The sequence below is a fragment of the Pseudophryne corroboree genome, chromosome 7 (assembly GCF_028390025.1).
Source record: "Pseudophryne corroboree isolate aPseCor3 chromosome 7, aPseCor3.hap2, whole genome shotgun sequence".
Taxonomy (NCBI): Eukaryota; Metazoa; Chordata; class Amphibia; order Anura; family Myobatrachidae; genus Pseudophryne; species Pseudophryne corroboree.
In genome coordinates, this window is record NC_086450.1 from 507815281 (window position 1) to 507833765 (window position 18485).

Below are 18485 nucleotides of genomic sequence, written 5' to 3' on the forward strand. Positions count from 1 at the left end.
TCTGATACGTGGCCAGAGGGAGTTTGTTGTTGAAAGGATTCTTGACTCCAAGGTGGTTCGGGGTCGGCTGTCATTTTTGGTGCACTGGAAGGGGTATGGCCCGGAGGAGCGGTCGTGGGTGCGCAGTTGTGATCTTCATGCCCCCAGACTGATACGCTCTTTCTTCTCGCAGTTCCCCAATAAACCCGGTGGTAGGGGTTCTTTGACCCCTCGTCAGAGGGGGGGTACTGTTAGGGTCTCCTGCCCTGTGCTGCCACGTCGTCATGGCAACCGGGAGACAAGTGCTAGTGGAGTAACCTGAGCGCAGCTGATACTCCGGTTCGGGTCTTTTGCTGTGCAGTGGTTATAGGCTCTGTGCACGGCAGGGGATCCGGTGCTGGTTTTTGTGCTCACAGTCTGTGAGGTCTGAGTGGGGCGTGGACAGCACCTGCTTTATAAGGCCTCTTTTCAGGGTAAGCAGATGCTGCTGAATCTTTGTTGGTTAGTCAGTTCATGAAAGTTAGCCAGTACTGTGTAGCTTTGTATTTGTTTGTTGCTTACTGCAAATAGGCCTGGGGATTTGGTATTACACTCTGCCAATCCAGACCTAGTAGTAAGACTGGAGTCAGTCGTTTAGCTTGCTGGAGTTCTGTTACTACTCTGTGAACTTAGCAAGTTTGCGGCTGTATTCTAAGACTTGCCTGTCTAATCCTGTCTCACTGTGCTAGGTGTCAGGGGTCAGTTTAGTGGCAGTAAGCTAAAACCTGTGCACTGCAAGTGAGAAATAGGATTGTGGAGACTCTCCTTGTGTCTATCATTCCATCTCTGACCAAGGAGTTTACTGCCACACCCGTTGGTAACCCTTTAGGGTTTTGCTGTTGCCCTTAGCAACAGCATTTCAGGTTCTCTACGTATTAAAACACAACATCTTGCTTTTTCCATCTGTGCAGTTCTAATACAAGAGAGATACCCAGTTCCTTAGCCTCTGGGCTTCTCTGTTCACTTTGTGTGTATTTTGTTACCCTATTACCTTCTGTGTACGTTATGTCATATTCCCCAGTTTGTCTGTGAGTCCATTTGTTTTGCATAACAGTTCAAACACCAGTACATTCCTGCAGACACTGGAGTGCATAACAGTTCTGACACCAGTACTTTCCTGCAGGCACTGGTGTGCATAACAATCTGTCATCATTTAGATTTATATATTTTCTCTTTTCATTAACCATCCGGCAGTTTAGCAATACACTATACTGTTTAGTACATACAAGACAATTACAGGGGTCACAGGTGTATATATCCATCATTTTGTTTGGTTTTTCAATCTGACAAACAGTCCATACAGACTTCACTTAGGTGCTAGCACATTACCATCACAATTAGGACTGAGCGCAGCACAACCTTCTGTATTTGTGAGTTTGCATGTCTACCTGGGGTATCTTCACCCGTTACTGGTCTAGATCAGGGCTTCTGCTCTAGAACCCCCGGACAGGCCCCATAGATTCACCTCTTCCTGTGGCAGAAGGCCCATACGTATACATCACTGGTATTACACAGTGGCTCAGGTCTCACAGAATTAGCTGGGAATTAATAGACTGCTGGCTTAGGAATACTGGATTGGTCTCTGCTGGTTTTGCCGTTATAATTATAGCCCCATGGTGTAGAACAGGCATGTCCAAACTGCGGCCCTCCAGCTGTTGTGAAACTACATATCCCAGCATGCCCTGACACAGTTTTGCTGTCAGAGAACGCTAAAGCTGTGTCAGGGCATGCTGGGAAGTGTAGTTTCTCAACAGCTGGAGGGCCGCAGTTTGGACATGCCTGGTGTAGAACAACCAGGAGTGGGGGAACGTAACAACAATCACACGTCTCTAACACTCTCCCATTACTTATGACAAGAAGGCTGCGGGGCCTGGTTTGGTTTGGCCCCTAAGGAGGTCCACGTTTATTTTCAAATGTGAACTCTGCATTGTAGATTTCTCAGTAACTGAGTCATGTTTCTCCTCCTTCGCCAAGCTGGATAAAGGCTTTGGGGGCCCCAGTGCACTTGCCTCCTGTTCCATGGCCTCTTATTCCGGTTCTCCTGCTTCATAACCCCCTCGATCTCTTTCTGTCTTCTCATCTCCGACTGGATCTGACTTACAGATTGCCTTATAACCTCCAACTGTGCGTCCAGGTTCTGCCTCTTCTGAATCCCCCGATCGGCCTCCTGGAGGCAGGCGTGCAGGAATCTCAGGACTGGGGTGTCGGTGCCCACATTCCGGGTGGAATTTGAGGTGGTGTAATTATCCAGAGCGAAGATGTGCTGGGCGCCAAGGTCTGCCATTGCTCTGCACATGCTAGTAATATTTTGGTTCGTATAATTAGTGAGGACCACAATGGGAAAGACTCCTGTCAGAAGAGAAGGAGGAGGACAGGAGGTTTCATTTCATTTGAATGCACAAATTAAACAATTACTTTTTCTTTAGTTAACTGTAAATCCTAGCAAATAAACATTAGTAGCATACAGCTCTGCCTCTGGGAGTTCTAAGTCACCACACAGGCCAGGCCATCCAGGTCATTAGCACTGTCCCCCTCTCTCGGTACCACTGACCACAGAGCGTAGGTAGTTGGACCATGGTCAAACCTCATACTCAAGGTCACATTGACACACTTTAGGTTGCATGGGTAAATTCTTGGCCCAGTTACAGCACTTAAGGTGGGTACACACTGGCCGATATATCGGCCGTTCTCTTGAATAGGCCGATATATCGCAGGTCTGTCGTTCACAGACGTATCGCGTCGGCCCCGCTGCACAGCCGACGGCCAATATATCTACCGATATATTGGCGCATCGCTGTGTGTGTATGGGCGGTCGGCCTGCTGCGGCGTCCGGCGGAGATTGACAGCTGAACTGGGCGGTCGTGTGTACACGCCCGCATAGTTCATGACGTCAGTCCCCAACGGATCGGGCAGTATGTATGCTCAACACACTGCCCGATCCATCCATAGGTATATCTGCCGATCAATTGATCTGCAGATATATCTACCAGTGTGTACCCACCTTTAGGCTCTGCCACTCTGAGAATAGATAGATTGCCGGCAGGTGCATCAGGCCCAACCTAGATTTGCCTTGCTCCAGAGAAAGCCAACACAAAACCTCCAGCACAGAAGTTGTCAATTCAACCTTACAAGCCCATTGGCTGAACGGGCCCATTCCCTATATGTTCAGGTAAGTTTTACTGAGCCTACCGGCCAACAGGCTGCCAGACGGTGGCATCAATCCAGGGTTTCATTACTGAAGTAGATTCAGCATCTATGATTCCATTGGCACCTTTCTCATTAGCTGCAATATCCGCAATTTCATTGGTTACTGCAATGACAACCACCCAGGGAATCCTGTACACTGTAGGATATCAGTACTGATGCCACGGACTGGCAGAAGGCAATCGGTGGTTCCGTCACCAGATGCTCTAGCGTTATACTATGCACTGTGTAGTGAGATAAGTATTCCTGTTCCCCCGGAGGCCAGCATTTTATCCAACACACTATAGATCAGTGAAGACTGGGACCTATATGTTTCTATACGAGTCTGCTGCGATTCCCATATTGCATAGTTTTCCTTAGTTTCTAAGTAGTGTACCCAGTAGTTAGGATCAGTCACAAAGGAATGGGTATGCAGTCACAGATACAGCATTATGATGCGTGGGAGGAGGAGGGATGGGGGGGGGGACTGTTGTTTGCCTGTATAACTTAGATTGTGCACTTTCCCCTGTGGTGCTACATATCCCCAATTCTGTATATGTGCACACACCCGTATATACACTGTACAGAATAACTCTCACCTGTTATCTCAAACGCATCTCTCAGAAAGGGCAGGATATCACTGGATATGCTGGATACACTCTTTGGATATGGGTGTTTAACACTGCAACAGACAAAGGAGAATATTGTGACGAGAGCAGAAGTTTAGTATAGAAACAGACAAAGGACAATGGAGGTCGCAGTCTGAAGCCCTTGGACGAGTGCGCTCACGCAGCGGGCGTACTGCGCGTGCACACCCCGGGAGGCCCAGTGAGATTCTAACAGCATCTCAGGGCTACGATCGCCTGTGCCTGATTGACAGGAAGAGGTGGTCGCGGGGCGGGAGGGGAGTGCCAACGTTCTAACGACGTTGGCGGGGTGCGGTCCGGACAACGCAGGTATGTCTAGACCGTTGCGGGACGCGGCAGCTGCGTGACATCACATGCAGCCGCTGCGACAAGGGAGCTACTCGCCGGGTGCAAAAGCATTGCTGCTATGCAATGCTTTTGCACCCTTGCGAGAGGGAAGGGGGGGGGGGGGGGGGGAGGATAGGACCTGACATGCTGGGCGGACTAGCCCTGTGCTGGGAGTCCCCCTGCATGTCCGAGAAACTGATTGTAGATGTGTTAAATTTAACACATCTACGATCAGATCTGAATCACCCCCAATATTGTGAAGAGAACAGAAGGTTAGTATAGAAAAGCTGAAGTTAAAAGTTGAAGGTGAAAATTCCAAATTTGAAAATTTTAATACTGTAACTCCTAAAACGCCAATTTTTCTTTGCTACACATACATCACTGTATTGTGTCCTGTACAGATCAAATAGGGATCTACCCCTAACCAGGGGTCAATAATCACCCGACCCCATATGGTCATCAGCCCAGCAGTGTTCTCATGCAGGGGAACACTGGGGCTTACACTGACAGTTGTTTATAGACATGCCCCTGACCTGCGAGCAGCATGCACTACAATGATCAGCATACCTGAGAACAAACACTGGCACTATGAAATCCATGGACTTATTTTTGTATCTGTCCTCAAGAAGATTCACGGTTCTATCCACCTCAAACTCCCAATCCACCTTCCCCAGCGCCCGCAGCTTCCCTATGGAGAGAAAGGAAACAGTAATATTGGCTGCGCACCTAGAAATATAAACAGTGCCGTGTCTGGCTGCCACTCACTCTGACTGCGCCCATTTCTGGCTGCCACTCACTCTGACTGCGCCCATGTCTGGCTGCCACTCACTCTGACTGCACCCATGTCTGGCTGCCACTCACTCTGACTGCACCCATGTCTGGCTGCCACTCACTCTGACTGCACCCGTGTCTAGCAGCCACTCACTCTGCCTGCGCCCGTGTCTGACTGCCACTCACTCTGCCTGCGCCCGTGTCTGGCCGCCCTCACTCTGACTGCGCCCGTGTCTGGCTGCCACTCACTCTGACTGCGCCCGTGTCTGACTGCCACTCACTCTGACTGCGCCCGTGTCTGGCCACCCTCACTCTGACTGCGCCCATGTCTGGCTGCCACGCACTCTGACTGCGCCCGTGTCTGACTGCCACTCACTCTGACTGCGCCCGTGTCTGGTGCCACTCACTCTGACTGCGCCCATGTCTGGCTGCCACTCACTCTGCCTGCGCCCGTGTCTGGCTGCCACTCACTCTGCCTGCGCCCGTGTCTGGCTGCCACTCACTCTGACTGCGCCCATGTCTGGCTGCCACTCACTCTGATTGCACCCATGTCTGGCTGCCGCTCACTCTGCCTGCGCCCGTGTCTGACTGCCACTCACTCTGACTGCGCCCATGTCTGGCTGCCACTCACTCTGACTGCGCCCATGTCTAGCTGCCACTCACTGTGACTGCGCCCGTGTCTGGCCGCCCTCACTCTGACTGCGCCCGTGTCTAGCTGCCACTCACTGTGACTGCGCCCGTGTCTGGCCGCCCTCACTCTGACTGCGCCCGTGTCTGGCTGCCACTCACTCTGACTGCGCCCGTGTCTGGCCGCCCTCACTCTGACTGCGCCCGTGTCTGGCTGCCACTCACTCTGACTGCGCCCGTGTCTGACTGCCACTCACTCTGACTGCGCCCGTGTCTGGCTGCCACTTACTCTGACTGCGCCCGTGTCTGGCTGCCACTTACTCTGACTGCGCCCGTGTCTGGCTGCCACTTACTCTGACTGCGCCCGTGTCTGGCTGCCACTCACTCTGCCTGCACCCGTGTCTAGCAGCCGCTCACTCTGACTGCACCCGTGTCTGGCTGCCACTCAATCTGACTGCGCCCGTGTCTGGCTGCCACTTACTCTGACTGCGCCCGTGTCTGGCTGCCACTTACTCTGACTGCGCCCGTGTCTGGCCGCCCTCACTCTGACTGCGCCCGTGTCTGGCCACCCTCACTCTGACTGCGCCCGTGTCTGTCTGCCACTCTCTCTGACTGCACTCCTATCTGGCTGCCGCTCACTCTGACTGCACCCATGTCTGGCTGCCGCTCACTCTGCCTGCGCCCGTGTCTGACTGCCACTCACTCTGACTGCGCCCGTGTCTGGTGCCACTCACTCTGCCTGCACCCGTGTCTGGCTGCCACTCACTCTGCCTGCACCCGTGTCTGGCTGCCACTCACTCTGACTGCACCCGTGTCTGGCTGCTACTCACTCTGACTGCGCCCATGTCTGGCTGCCACTCACTCTGACTGCACCCATGTCTAGCTGCCACTCACTGTGACTGCGCCCGTGTCTGGCCGCCCTCACTCTGACTGCGCCCGTGTCTGACTGCCACTCACTCTGACTGAACCCGTGTCTGGCTGCCGCTCACTCTGACTGCACCCGTGTCTGGCTGCCGCTCACTCTGACTGCGCCCGTGTCTGGCTGCCGCACACTCTGCCTGCGCCCATGTCTGGTGCCACTCACTCTGCCTGCGCCCGTGTCTGGTGCCACTCACTCTGCCTGCGCCCATGTCTAGCTGCCGCTCACTCTGACTGCGCCTGTGTCTAGCTGCCGCTCACTCTGACTGCGCCCGTGTCTGGTGCCACTCACTCTGCCTGCGCCCATGTCTAGCTGCCACTCACTCTGACTGCGCCCGTGTCTGGTGCCACTCACTCTGACTGCGCCCGTGTCTGGTGCCACTCACTCTGCCTGCGCCCATGTCTAGCTGCCGCTCACTCTGACTGCGCCTGTGTCTAGCTGCCGCTCACTCTGACTGCGCCCGTGTCTGGTGCCACTCACTCTGCCTGCGCCCATGTCTAGCTGCCGCTCACTCTGACTGCGCCCGTGTCTGGTGCCACTCACTCTGACTGCACCCGTGTCTGGCTGCCACTCACTCTGACTGCACCCGTGTCTGGCTGCCACTCACTCTGACTGCACCCGTGTCTGGCTGCCACTCACTCTGACTGCGCCCGTGTCTGGCTGCCACTCACTCTGACTGCGCCCGTGTCTGGTGCCACTCACTCTGACTGCGCCCGTGTCTGGTGCCACTCACTCTGCCTGCGCCCATGTCTAGCTGCCGCTCACTCTGACTGCGCCTGTGTCTAGCTGCCGCTCACTCTGACTGCGCCCGTGTCTGGTGCCACTCACTCTGCCTGCGCCCATGTCTAGCTGCCGCTCACTCTGACTGCGCCCGTGTCTGGTGCCACTCACTCTGACTGCACCCGTGTCTGGCTGCCGTTCAGTCAGATCAGATTAATAGAAGCCCACATGGCACTAACCACACCCCCACAGGCCCTTGCTCATTTTCTGCCCCAGGCCCATGTGACCCGTAATCCATCCCTGTGCCCACCACCCTAATAACGCAGCATGTGACTGTATGGTAGAGCAATGTATAGCGTCACTTACGTAACTGAGCCGCCACCTCCAAGTTCTCATCTATATTCATCTGGTTTAGACCACGGTTATCAATGATGTATACAGTGTCGGCCAGCTTGTACTCCTTCCTCGCCATGGTAAAGGGTTTTCCAGATCCTCCTGCCCCGGCCACGTTGCTGAACTTACAGTCCTGGACCACACACAGACATGAGTTAATGAGGGAGGATTTTCCATGGCCATGCTGGCCAAAGAGCTGAAGGCACACTCTCCTGACGCCGTGTCCCTGGAGACCCCGAATGGTCCCTGGCATGTACTGGGACAACATGCGTCGCATCGGATCGCCAACATCACAATCAGCTGGGGGCTGCATGGCTCAGCGACGGCGAGGGTCCAGACCTATAAATACACAGCAGTGGCATTGTTACTGGATCAGTGTAACTATACAGAACACAGAAGAGGATGGAACAGAGGAATGATCAGTGACGATCAGAGCGGAGACGCTGTGCAGGCATAAATAGGATTTTAATTACCTACCGGTAAATCCTTTTCTCGTAGTCCATAAGGGATATTGGGGAAATAGTACGATGGGGTATAGACGGGGCCCAAAGGAGCCGGTGCACTTTAAATTCTTCATTGGGTGTGCTGGCTCCTCCCCTCTATACCCCCTCCCACAGGCAGTTATAGGTAAAACAGTGCCCAAAGGAGAAAGCACATACTTCAGAGAAGGAACATAACAATAAGTGGTGAGATTTATACACCAGCACACCATTAACATAAAACAACCACCAACGACTGGTAACAAAACAGCAACAGCTGAACAGGAAACTATAAAAAGAGAACCTGCAGAAAAGTCAACGCACTGAGGCGGGCGCTGCGATCAGATAGTCGCCACCTACAGGGGAGTGTATTTTAGCTGTGCAAGTGTGCGATCGCATGTGCAGCCGAGTGGTACAACTAAACTTTGTGTCGTTTTTGAGTTGCCCAGAACTTACTCAGCCGCTGCGATCACTTCAGCCTGTCTGGGGCCGGAACTGACGTCAGACACCCGCCCTGCAAATGCTTGGACACGCCTGCATTTTCCCAATCACTCCCAGAAAACGGTCAGTTGACACCCACAAACGCCCTCTTCCTGGCAATCACCTTGCGTTCGGATGTGCGAATGGATTCTTCGTAAAACCCATCACACAGCGACGATCCACTTTGTACCCGTGTGACACGCCTGCGCATTACGGTGTATAAACATGCGCAGTTCTGACCTGATCACAGCTGTTGTATAGTAAGCCTAAGCCAACGAGCAATAGACTGCATATAAGCAAGGCAACCTTTTTTCTGTGCATCATATAGCACGAACAAGGAATCCGTCTTTCTGATCTGAACCGTTCTCTTGACATAGATCTTCAAGGCTCATACCGGAACCACAATAGGTTGATTCAAGTGAAATGCAGAGACGACCTTCGGCAGGAACTGCTGCCTAGTCCTGAGCTCCGCTCTGTCCTCGTAAAAGACCAAGTAGGGACTTTTACACAATAAGGCCCCCAATTCTGAGACACGACTAGCAGAAGCCAGGGCCAACAACATCACCGTATTCGAGGTAAGGTACTTATACTTCTACCATCATCAATGGTTCAAACCAGGAGGACTGTAGAAATTCCAATACTACATTCAAATCCCAGGGTGCCGTGGGCGGCACAAAAGGAGGTTGTATGTGGAGTACCCCTTGTAAGAAGGTCTGAACTTCTGGCAACACTGCCAATTTCTTCTGGAAGAAGATGGAGAGAGCTGAAATCTGGACCTTAATGGAACCCAGACCAAAGCCCTTGTCCACACCAGCCTGCAGGAAACGTCCCAAGTTGAACTCCGCAGGCGGGTTCGTGCGGTCCTCGCAGTAAGAGACATATCTTCTCCAGATATGATGATAGTGTTTTGACGTCACAGGTTTCCTGGCCTGAACCATGGTAGCATGGACCTTCTTGGAAAGGTCCTCGTAAGCTAGGATGTTCCACTCAAACGAAGTTGCTGTTAGTCCGGGTAGAGGAACGGTCTTTGTTGAAGATCTTTTCTTACTGGTAGAGGCCAAGGGTCTTCGACGGACATGTCCAGAAGATCCACGTACCACGCCCTCCGAGGCCAATCCGGGGCAATCAGAATTGCCTGCACTCCTTGATTTCTGATCGCTTTAGTACCCTTGGGAGCAATGGAATCGGAGGAAACAGGTAGACCAGCCGGTAAGGCCAAGGTGACGTCAGTGCATCCACTGCCCTCGCCTGAGGGTCCCTGGTTCAGGAGCAATACCAATGAAGCTTCTTGTTGAATCGAGAAGCCATCACGTCAATTTGTGGGCAGCCCCACTGGTCAATGATCTGCTGAAACACTTGATGGTGGAGCCCCCACTCTCCCGGGTGGAGATCGTGACGACTCAGGAAGTCCGCTTCCCAGTTGTCTACTCCCGGAATGAAGATTGCTGACATTGCTCTTGCGTTTCTTTCTGCCCAGAGGAGTATCTTTGACACCTCTCGCATGCAGGCCCTGCTTTTTGTCCCTCGCCGATTGATGTACGCCACTGCTGTGGCGTGTCCGACTGTACCTGGATTGCGTGATCCCTGAGCAGAGGAGAGGCCTGAAGCAGAGCATTGTAGATCACCCGAAGTTCCAGAATGTTGATCGGAAGGAGGGCTTCGTGGTCTGACCACCTGCCCTGGAACTGAGCCCCTTAGGTGACAGCTCCCCATCCTCTCAGACTCGCATCCATCGTGAGGAGGATCCAATTTTGAATCCCGAAACTCTGGCCTTCCAGGAGATTGAAAGACTGCAGCCACCATAGGAGGGAAATCCTGGCCTGAGGTGACAGCAGTATCATCCAATGCATCTGAAGGTGTGATCCGGACCATTTGCTCAGGAGATCCAATTGAAATGTTCTGGCATGGAACCTCCCATATTTTTTTTGTATTGGTACTGGAACAATGACGTGGGACTGGACCAACTTTTGGATGGCCTGTTGCAACGTAACTTGCGTATCCTCCGAAGCTGGTAAGCTTGATTTGAAAAAGTGTTGGGGAGGAGCACCATCGAGCTCCAGCCTGTAGTCCTGAGAAATGAGGTCCTTGACCCAGGTTTCCTGGCAGGAGTTCTCCCAGACGCAGCTGAAGTGACGCAGTCAAGCTCCCACCTCGAGATCCCCCACCGTCATGCTGAGGACTTAGTGGAAGCAGAACTGGTGCGCTGTTCCTGAGAACCAGTGTTTGCAAGTCTTCTTGTCTTACCTCTGGTGCCTCTAGCCGCATTGGAGGCACCTCTGGCCCTAGATCGAAATCTGTTAGACCGAAAGGACTGAACAGATGGCCCCAGGTAGGAACGTCTAGCCGGTGGGGCCCCAGAGGGGAGAAATGTGGATTTCCTCGCAGTAACCTTAGAAATCCACGTAACCAACTCAATCCCAAAGAGCCATTCCCCAGAAAAGTGGAGAGATTCCACACTGCGCTTGGACTCTACATCTGCTATCCATTAACGCAACCACAAGGCCCTGCGCGCCGACACTGCCATGGCAGAAGTCCTAGCATTAATACTGCCCATCTCCTTGAGAGAGTCACACAGGACGCGTGCAATGTCCTGAATGTGCTTCAGGAGAGTCACCGTAGTGACCAGAGGCATATCCCTGGAGAGGCCATTCTGAATCTGAGTAGCCCACGTATGAATGCAACCTGCTATGACCGGGGTTCTTCCCAGAATTTCAGGAGCAAATGGGAAAGTGTGCAAAAATCTTTTTGACACTTGTTATTTTTTGTTTGGATTTTTCCAGGTTAACCTAAATAGGTCGTCCAACTCTGCAGAATCAGGGAAAGTGACATTAGGTTTGTTCTGTGTAAAGGAAAATGACTGCTGTGACGCAGCGTCCTCTAGAGGGAGTTTTAACACATCCCGTATAGCCAGAATGAGGGGTCCAATACCCTGAGCAGAAGTGGAATCCCCACTAACGGGATACAAGTCCTCCCCATCCTCCTGTATATCCTCATCTGTATCAGAGAGTAAAGTAGGTAAACCACGTGTCACGTTCCAGGTTACTGGACGCCATTATCTACCGTTCAGGTGTCTCCTGAGGCTGGCTCAGCGTTCCAGGGCCGGGTCTCAGTCATGCTGCTGACATCCTCACTTCATATCTCCTCCCTGCCAGTCTGCAGACGCTGTCACCAGGAACTCTTGTAGTTAGAATGGCGTTTCTAGCCCTCCGCGGCATCCACCGCCATTGCTGCACTTCCATTACTGTAAATCCTCACATGGTGCTACAAGCTAGGTTTCCCTCCAAATGCTAGTATGGGCGCAACCATGTTGGTTCTAATCACATGACGCTATTTCCACCTATCTACAGCATCGCTAAACTCTGCCTGATTGTTCATCCAATCCCTGCACTGCTGCAGGTATAAAGGTCCTGTTCCTGAACCAGGAAGTTGTCAGTGCTTTGGTTGTCATTTCCAGTGTATCCTGTCTCTGCTCCTTGTGGTTGATTATTCAGTTCCAGGTATTCCAGCTCCTGTGTCTTCATTCCACCAGAGACCCGCACCAATCACCACCTTGCGGTGCAGCCTGACTCTACAGTGTCCTCATTGCTCCCTGCGACTGGCAGTGCTCGAAATACCGGCTTCCAGCGTCTGGCTCCAAGCGGTGTTCAGCTTCATGATATCATCGGTGCTTTGCCATCGGTTTTCCTGATACCATCGGTGGTCTTTCATCTACTCTTCAATACCACCGATCTCTAGCGTCACCGGTGTCATTCAACTCTCCTCCTGCTACACTGGTTCATCTGCACTACTTCAACAGTTCTTCACCAGGTCCGGTTCTATCCGGCAGTCTACGTATACCATTTACTCTACAGTACATTCAGCCTCTGTACAACATCTGCTGGTCAGTTCCTGCTTCCATTTCACTGTTCAGCTGTTAGGTGTTGGTAAAAGGACTTGTCATCTCCTAAACCTCCCAAGCTTGCCTTGTTGCGGATACCACACCTAAGGACATTCCATCTACTGCTGCATCGTGTGGAACTGCGTACTGCTTTTATTTATTTGCATATCTTACTACTGCAACTGCCGATCTACCATCTGAACTGTGCTAAATAAATACTCATTAATTTTATCCTTGTTGTTGTGGTCACGCCTTCGGGCATTGGTGGAGCAAGTTCATCTGCATGTCTAGAAGTCCCATAGTGCCGCCCAGGTTTACATATACACCAGCCCCTACAACTGAGGTCTCTATTGGTCAGCACCAGCCCTCTGTTGTGACACCACGCTTTTGTGGTCCTGAGTTAGAGAGGGGGGGGGGGGGGGGCTGTGTAACATATACCCTGGCAGCTAGGTCTGCAACAGCCTGCTGTTGTAGCTAAGTTTTTTGAACATTAGCAGTGAGTTGTGATGACATATCAGACATCATAGTTTTAATGGCACCTAGCGAGGAAGGCTCTTGACCATCTCCCCCAGCCCCCTCACTGAGTTGTGAAGATTGGCTGCATTGTTCACATGATACAAAATCAGATGATAAGGGAGAGAATCTGGTGTGGCATACACTGCATAGTTTGTGTTTAGCCATGTTCACAGTAAAGCACAATTACACACACATACACACAGACAAGTAATAACTTTGCAAGCCTGCCCTTACTCTATGTGAGAGGGAGATAGAGAGAGGAGACCAGCACACCCCAGCTACACAGCCCCAGTGAGGCTGTAAGCTGTTATACAGTATCACAGTGAAACACCTATGATTACTGTTCTTTATAGTGTACAATAGCGGCTCTCCCCCTTAGCTACACCCTGTACCAGTTTTCCAGCGTTTCCTGAGTGTCAGGAGGAGCTCCAACCCCCCCTGCCCCCCCCCCCCCCCCCCACACACACACCCTTCCCACACCCCCAATGGCATTGGGGCTACAGTGTTTTTATACTGGCAATGTCTCCCAAATAGCTTAAAAACATCACACAAGTGCTAGTTTAAGCCACCGCTAGCCAGCGTACACAGGGGGCTATAGAGGGTGTCCCCCCAGGAGGGTCCCGTATGCCTCCCCTGCGTATCAGCCGCACTTTGAATCGGCGGACCCCCCCTAGCGGGACCCCTGGTTTGTACTCACCACTGTCGTCACCTTCAGGCTATCATTAGGGGTGTGCGGCGTGCTGCGATTGCGACAGCCAAGGCGCAGTGTCCCGCTGTACAAACAACCTCTCAGGATGGTGGTCCTGCAGCGGGGAAGCGGCTGACACCTCGCAAGGCCGGTGACTGCCCCCCCCGGCCCCCATCCTCCCTAACTCCCACGGTGCAGGTGTGCTGTTGCCCAAACAGTATACCGAAAAATAACAAAGATTAAAAAGAAACTGAAGAAAACTCTCTGGAGCTGCAGAGTGTGCATCCTCTCCTGAGGGCACTTTTTTCTAAACTGCCTGTGGGAGGAGGCATAGAGGGGAGGAGCCAGCACACCCAGTGAAGAAATTTAAAGTGCACCGGGCTCCTTTGCACCCTGTCTATACCCGTCGTACTAAAGGTCCATACACACTTAACGATATAATGAGCGACGTCGCTCATTTTCCCCCTCCTTGAGCGACGTCGCTCATTATATCGTTAAGTGTGTATGCCGCCAGCGACGATCGATGCGCGGCCCCGCGGGTCGGCAACGATCGTCGCTGTCAGTAGGGCATGCATGAAGGATGTGGACTGTCGTCCACGACCTTCATGCAGGGCTGGCGGGGGCGTGACGTCACAGCGATATGAGCGGTCATATCGTTCAGTGCGTACAGGCGGCCGCCGACCGGCCGGCCCGGGAGGGGGAGACGTTAGACGATGTCGCTCACAGAGCGACATCGTCTAATGTGTATGGGCCTTAAGTCTCCCCAATATCCCTTATGGATGCTAGAGTAATGTGGGATTTTGAATTTTGGATAAGGGATACTCTGTATAAGCATAGTGTATAGTCAGTGACAGCGGTACAGTGTATAGTCAGTGACAGCAGCAGTGTATAGTCAGTGACAGCAGCAGTGTATAGTCAGTGACAGCACAGTGTATAGCCAGTGACAGCAGCACAGTGTATAGTCAGTGACAGCACAGTGTATAGCCAGTGACAGCAGCACAGTGTATAGTCAGTGACAGCAGCACAGTGTATAGCCAGTGACAGCAGCACAGTGTATAGTCAGTGACAGCACAGTGTATAGTCAGTGACAGCAGCAATGTATAGTCAGTGACAGCACAGTGTATAGTCAGTGACAGCAGCAGTGTATAGTCAGTGACAGCACAGTGTATAGCCAGTGACAGCAGCACAGTGTATAGTCAGTGACAGCGGCACAGTGTATAGTCAGTGACAGCACAGTGTATAGTCAGTGACAGCACAGTGTATAGTCAGTGACAGCAGCAGCAGTGTATAGTCAGTGACAGCGGCAGTGTATAGTCAGTGACAGCGGCAGTGTATAGTCAGTGACAGCGGCAGTGTATAGTCAGTGACAGCGGCAGTGTATAGTCAGTGACAGCGGCACAGTGTATAGTCAGTGACAGCGGTACAGTGTATAGTCAGTGACAGCAGCAGTGTATAGTCAGTGACAGCACAGTGTATAGTCAGTGACAGCAGCAGCAGTGTATAGTCAGTAACAGCAGCAGCAGTGTATAGTCAGTAACAGCACAGTGTATAGTCAGTGACAGCAGCAGCAGTGTATAGTCAGTGACAGCGGCAGTGTATAGTCAGTGACAGCGGCAGTGTATAGTCAGTGACAGCGGCAGTGTATAGTCAGTGACAGCGGCACAGTGTATAGTCAGTGACAGCAGCACAGTGTATAGTCAGTGACAGTACAGTGTATAGTCAGTGACAGCAGCAGTGTATAGTCAGTGACAGCAGCAGCAGTGTATAGTCAGTAACAGCAGCAGCAGTGTATAGTCAGTAACAGCACAGTGTATAGTCAGTGACAGCAGCAGTGTATAGTCAGTGACAGCGGCACAGTGTATAGTCAGTGACAGCAGCAGTGTATAGTCAGTGACAGCATCACAGTGTATAGTCAGTGACAGCAGCAGTGTATAGTCAGTGACAGCAGCACAGTGTATAGTCAGTGACAGCACAGTGTATAGTCAGTGACAGCGGCAGTGTATAGTCAGTGACAGCAGCAGTGTATAGTCAGTGACAGCGGCAGTGTATAGTCAGTGACAGCGGCACAGTGTATAGTCAGTGACAGCAGCACAGTGTATAGTCAGTGACAGTACAGTGTATAGTCAGTGACAGCAGCAGTGTATAGTCAGTGACAGCAGCAGCAGTGTATAGTCAGTAACAGCAGCAGCAGTGTATAGTCAGTAACAGCACAGTGTATAGTCAGTGACAGCAGCAGTGTATAGTCAGTGACAGCGGCACAGTGTATAGTCAGTGACAGCAGCAGTGTATAGTCAGTAACAGCACAGTGTATAGTCAGTGACAGCAGCAGTGTATAGTCAGTGACGGCACAGTGTATAGTCAGTGACGGCACAGTGTACAGTCAGTGACGGCACGGTGTACAGTCAGTGTATAGTCAGTGACAGCAGCACAGTGTATAGTCAGTGACAGTACAGTGTATAGTCAGTGACAGCAGCAGTGTATAGTCAGTGACAGCAGCAGTGTATAGTCAGTGACAGCAGCAGCAGTGTATAGTCAGTAACAGCAGCAGCAGTGTATAGTCAGTAACAGCACAGTGTATAGTCAGTGACAGCAGCAGTGTATAGTCAGTGACAGCGGCACAGTGTATAGTCAGTGACAGCGGCAGAGTGTATAGTCAGTGACGGCACAGTGTATAGTCAGTGACAGCAGCACAGTGTATAGTCAGTGACAGCAGCAGTGTATAGTCAGTGACAGCAGCAGTGTATAGTCAGTGACAGCAGCAGCAGTGTATAGTCAGTAACAGCAGCAGCAGTGTATAGTCAGTAACAGCACAGTGTATAGTCAGTGACAGCAGCAATGTATAGTCAGTGACAGCGGTACAGTGTATAGTCAGTGACAGCAGCAGTGTATAGTCAGTGACAGTACAGTGTATAGCCAGTGACAGCAGCACAGTGTATAGTCAGTGACAGCAGCACAGTGTATAGTCAGTGACAGCAGTGTATAGTCAGTGACAGCACAGTGTATAGTCAGTGACAGCACAGTGTATAGTCAGTGACAGCAGCAGTGTAGTCAGTGACAGCAGCACAGTGTATAGTCAGTGACAGCGGCACAGTGTATAGTCAGTGACAGCAGCACAGTGTATAGTCAGTGACAGCAGCAGTGTATAGTCAGTGACAGCAGCACAGTGTATAGTCAGTGACAGCAGCAGTGTATAGTCAGTGACAGCAGCACAGTGTATAGTCAGTGACAGCAGCAGTGTATAGTCAGTGACAGCAGCAGTGTATAGTCAGTGACAGCAGCACAGTGTATAGTCAGTAACAGCACAGTGTATAGTCAGTGACAGCAGCAGTGTATAGTCAGTGACGGCACAGTGTATAGTCAGTGACAGCAGCAGTGTATAGTCAGTGACAGCAGCAGTGTATAGTCAGTGACAGCAGCACAGCAGTAACACATGGCAGGCAGCCCTGGCACAGCAGTAATAGGGAGCCCGGGTATCAGTGGCATAGGGCATGTGTGCAGCAGCAGGGGGCATACACACAGCACCAGACCCGGGGCACCGCAGCTGCTGCTTCCATGCCGTGTGCCCGGGCATTGCACGGCAGATGAGAGCACTGGGCGGGTAACAGGGCGCTGATGAGAGGACGCCCGGGGGCAGAGCTCATACCTGGGCGGAGGAGTCACAGGGAAGTTGCCGGTATAATAACGCCGCTGGTAACGGCAGCCCACATCACGTGTGTAACGGTCCAGTGCGAGCTCCGCAGAGACGGGTGGCACCGGCAGCGGCCAATCGTGGCGAGGACTCTTTGACCGGCAGATGAATTAGCCAATCACATCCCATACAATAGTAGCCAATGAGAATGGAACAAATGGTGATTGGCATCCAGTACGACCAATTCCTGCTGTTCCCTCTGATGAAGGTCGAAAAGACCGAAGCGGCCCTGACACAGCAGCAGCGCTACCCCCCGCAACGCTACTTACCACAGCGCTACCACACACACAGGGCAACTGTACACAGCGGTTGAGTTGACATTGGTGAGAGGAGGAATAAGAGGTTTTATCAGCAGGAGAGGACAAAGGGGGCTATACAGAAATGGATGCAGAATTTGCTCTTGCAGCTAAACCTGCGACCATATACTCACATGCTGGGGGCTGGCCAGCATGTGTGGTGCCGCCCCGCGATGTGTTCGCAATTTAATTGCAAACATGGAACAGAGGGGGTCATTCCGAGTTGTTGGCTCGTTATTTTTTTCTCGCAACGGAGCGATTAGTCGCTAATGCGCATGCGCAATGTCCGCAGTGCGACTGCGCCAAGTAAATTTGCTATGCAGTTAGGTATTTTACTCACGACATTACAAGGTTATTTCTTCGTTCTGGTGATCGTAATGTGATTGACAGGAAGTGGGTGTTTCTGGGCGGAAACAGGACGTTTTATGGGTGTGTGTGAAAAAACGCTACCGTTTCCGGGAAAAACGCGGGAGTGGCTGGAGAAACGGGGGAGTGTCTGGGTGAACGCTGGGTGTGTTTGTGATGTCAAACCAGGAACGACAAGCACTGAACTAATCGCAGATGCCGAGTAAGTCTGGAGCTACTCAGAAACTGCTAAGAAGTGTCTATTCGCAATTCTGCTAATCTTTCGTTCGCAATTTTGATAAGCTAAGATTCACTCCCAGTAGGCGGCGTCTTAGCGTGTGCAAAGCTGCTAAAAGCAGCTTGCGAGCGAACAACTCGGAATGACCACCAGAGGTCGACCCCCGGCTGCGTAGACTCATACGCAGGAAACGCAGGCGATGTCATAGACCGGCCCCGAAAACGGCCATGACACACCTGCGTTTCCCGATCCCACGCCCCCAATTCCGCGTTG

The 18485-nt window shown here is 51.9% G+C and overlaps 1 protein-coding gene across 1 annotated transcript; it reads right to left on the minus strand.

The window, feature by feature from the left end:
- Positions 1-1892: 1892 nt before the first annotated feature.
- LOC134945857 (uncharacterized) lies at positions 1893-17417 on the minus strand. Its single transcript, XM_063935397.1, has 5 exons — positions 17289-17417; positions 7579-7944; positions 4743-4863; positions 3801-3883; positions 1893-2367 (listed from the first exon to the last, which is right to left on the minus strand). The coding sequence occupies exons 2-5, from the start codon at positions 7916-7918 to the stop codon at positions 1928-1930; spliced, it is 984 nt and encodes a 327-aa protein (XP_063791467.1). The 5' UTR covers positions 7919-7944; positions 17289-17417; the 3' UTR covers positions 1893-1927.
- Positions 17418-18485: the final 1068 nt, after the last annotated feature.